Genomic DNA, 3,276 nt, shown 5'->3' on the forward strand with positions numbered 1-3,276 from the left:
GACTGTGCTGCACCCAGCAGGCGTAGCTGTGCCCGGCGCCCGGCTCCACGGCCAGGGAGCTGCGCAGCTGGTAGGTCAGGTCCGCGTTGGGCAGGATCCCACTGGAGTTCAGCCGCCCGCCCAGCCCCACCTCCTCCCCGTCCTGCAGCCAGGCCACGCGGACGGGCCGCGGGTAGAAACCGGTGACGTGGCAAACCAGCAGTACCGGCGCGGGGGTCCCGGCTGGGGGAGGCGCTCGGGCAAACACCACGGCGACCGGCCGCTCTGAGACAGGAGGGAGAGAGACGGGACGGGGGAGAGGGGACGATTCAGTCTGAGCCTCAGGGACTCACTAGCCAAGCCCAGGTCCATTCCCCGGGGTCAAGTGTTGGCCCCGCTGTCCTGGCCAGATCCTGCAGTTACCAGTGGTGACGGAATCCCCCTTCACTTCCTGTCCTAAACTGCTGTGCAGTGCGGCCATGAAATGGCTACTGTGCTGCACCCCAGATGTAGCTGCATTTGTACACCAAGCAAGGGGTCCCTGTACAAACGGCCCCCTGCCCCACCCCAGATGTGGCTGCATATCAGTACCAGGCGAGGGATCTTTGTATAAGCAGTCCCCAGCCCAACCCCAGAGATGGCTGCATATGAGCATTGGGTGTGGGATCCCTGTATAAACAGCAAACACACCCTACCCCAGAGGCAGCTGCATCTCAGCGAGCGGGGAGTGGTGTCCAGCCTCACCTTGCCTCTCCTGAGACTCGTTCACGTACAGGACAAAGCTCTTGAGCTGATTGACACACGTTGTTCTCAGGAGAAACTGAAGCGTGATGGTTGCGCCCTTATTCTGGATGAGAAGGTCCCGGGTGTAAAGCGCACCCAGGTTATCCCCCTGCCGAGCAAACCAGGTGCCTCCGTCCACGTCGAAGCTGATGAAGTCCTCGCCGTTCACCGCAGCGTCATAGAATCCCCTCGAGGTGCTGTTGGGGTGCAGCTCGCAGCCGAGGGAGACCTGGGTAACAAAGGGGTCTGGAACAGGAAGGGCAGGGGGATGAGGACGGGCGTCCAGAGGTCCCAGGAGGGGGCAGAAACAGAGGGACGGGGGAGTAAAGACATAATGTCAGATGCCATGAGGATGTTGGGCCACACGACGGTGGCAGGATTGTGGGGGGGCCTTGGTTGGAGTTAAGGGTAAGTTGCAGTTTCTGTTTGTCACGGAGTCCCCGGGCGATGCTCTGGAACTGCTCCCCACAAAGCCAGGCAGGACTCTGGTGAAGTCTCCTCTCTGGGAGCAGACTGTCTCCAGGGCAAGAAGCTCACATGGCTTCACCTCCTGGGTCTGACCTTGGAGTATTCAGCTTCCCCTGCCCCACCGTGCGCTTCCCGCAGCGAGTCCGCCCGGGCAGGGTCCTGGGGCAGCCAGAGGGTCCTGCACCCCCACTTCGCAGTCAGACATGACTCAGCCAGCTGGGAAAACAGCAGGTTTATTAGGCGACAGGAATGCGGCGTAGGGCAGAGCTTGTTAGCACAGAAATCAGTGACTTTCAGCCAAGTCCACCTTGAGGGGAGGGGAACCCAGAGCCAGGGCTCTGCCCTCCCCCTGCACCCCCAGCCAGCCCAGACGGACTCGCTTCCAGCTGCCTGGCCCCTGCCCAGCCCCTTGCTCCTCCTCTGGCCTTTGTCTCGCTTCGGGCCAAGAGTCACCTGGTCGCATCCCCCTCCTGGCAGTGGCATAGCCAGGTTTTAAGAGCAGGGGGAGCAAACATAAAAAAGGCGCCCCCCCCTTGGCTCCTCCTCTGGCCACGCTCCCCTTGGCTCCTCCTCCGGCTGCTCCGCGCCCACCCAGCTCCTCTCCCACGCCCGCCCCATCTCATCCCTCCTGCCATTGTCCATGGCCAGCCCTGAGCAGCAAGCGCCCGCCCGCCCGCCCGAGCCCGGCTGCACTCCTCGCCCCGCTCTGGCAGCCGGGCTGTTGCCATCAATTATTAATCGGCTGCCAGCAGCCGCGGCGGGGAGCGGGAGCAGCTGCGATGAGGGCGGCAGGGAGGGCAGGAGGAGGGGAGTGTGTGTGCGAGCTGCGCCTGGCTCACAGAGGCCGGCGGCGCGTTTGGAGAGCTGTGGGTCCCCCTCGCCGCCATGTCCCCGCGCTGCGCGGCAGCCGCCTCGCCGGGAAGGGCCGCCGCCCCGGAGGACTCCAGAGGATGAGAAAGGAGCGGGCCCCACCCGCTGGCGCCATATAAGGTAACCCCTAAGGCGCTGCTTTTGAAAAATGTGCTGAGGGGAAGCGGCTGCTTCCCCTGCACCCCACTAGCTACGCTACTGCCTCCTGGGTCTCAGGTTACGTAGGGGCGGCCATAGATCCCTGCAGGCAGCTGGAGCAGCCCCCCCAAGTCACACCCCCTTATTCCCACCTCCTAGACCAGGGGTCGGCAACCTTTCAGCAGTGGGGTGCCGAGTATTCATTCATTCACTCTGATTTCAGGCTTCGCGTGTTCACGTTTTGAGAAGGTCTCTCTGTAAGGCCTGGTCTACACTACGAGTTTAGGTCGACTTTAGCCGCGTTAAATCGACTTAAGCCTGGACACGTTTACACTACGAAGCCCTTTCTTTCGACTTAAAGGGCCCTTTAAACCGGTTTCCTAACACCACCTCGACAAGGGGATTAGCGATAAAATCGGCCTTAGGGGGTCGGAATTGGGTTAGTGTGGACGGAATTCGACATTACTGGCCTCCGGGAGCTATCCCACAGTGCTTCATTGTGACCGCTCTGGACAGCACTCTCATCTCAGATGCACTGGCCAGGTAGACAGGAAAAGCCCCGCGAACGTTTGAATTTCATTTCCTGTTTGCTCAGCGTGGAGAGCACAGGTGACCATGCAGAGCTCATCAGCACAGGTAACCATGATGGAGTCCCAGTCCCAGTCCCAGGATCGCAAAAGAGCTCCAGCCTGGACCGAGCGGGAGGTACGGGATCTGATCGCCATCTGGGGAGATGAAGCAGTGCTCGCCGAACTCCGAAACAGTAAAAGAAACGGCAAAACATTAGAAAAGGTCTCCAAGGCCATGAAGGACAGAGGCCATAACAGGGACGCACAGCAGTGCCGCGTGAAAATTAAGGAGCTAAGGCAAGCCTACCACAAAGCCAGAGACGCAAACGGAAGGTCCGGGGCTGAGCCGCAAACATGCCACTACTACGAGGAGCTGCATGCCATTCTAGGGGGTGCAGCCACCAGTAGCCCAAGCGTGTGCTATCAGTCCCTCTCTGGAAACAGGGAAGCGGGTTCGGCGGACGAGGAA

At 61.0% G+C, this 3,276-nt stretch overlaps 1 protein-coding gene across 1 annotated transcript in view; it reads right to left on the reverse strand.

Annotated features, from left to right (window-relative positions):
- Nucleotides 1-4: 4 nt before the first annotated feature.
- Nucleotides 5-3,276, reverse strand: part of LOC112120953 (antigen-presenting glycoprotein CD1d-like) — a gene marked incomplete at both ends in the record, with an annotated part of 9,932 nt that continues 6,660 nt past the window's right edge. Inside the window, 2 exon segments of the mRNA XM_026662338.1 lie at nucleotides 5-264; nucleotides 724-1,008. Coding sequence (XP_026518123.1) covers nucleotides 5-264; nucleotides 724-1,008 — 545 coding nt within the window.

This window comes from Terrapene carolina, unplaced genomic scaffold (genome assembly GCF_002925995.2).
Source record: "Terrapene carolina triunguis isolate 2854851 unplaced genomic scaffold, T_m_triunguis-2.0 Scaffold26193, whole genome shotgun sequence".
NCBI classification, from domain to species: domain Eukaryota; kingdom Metazoa; phylum Chordata; order Testudines; family Emydidae; genus Terrapene; species Terrapene triunguis.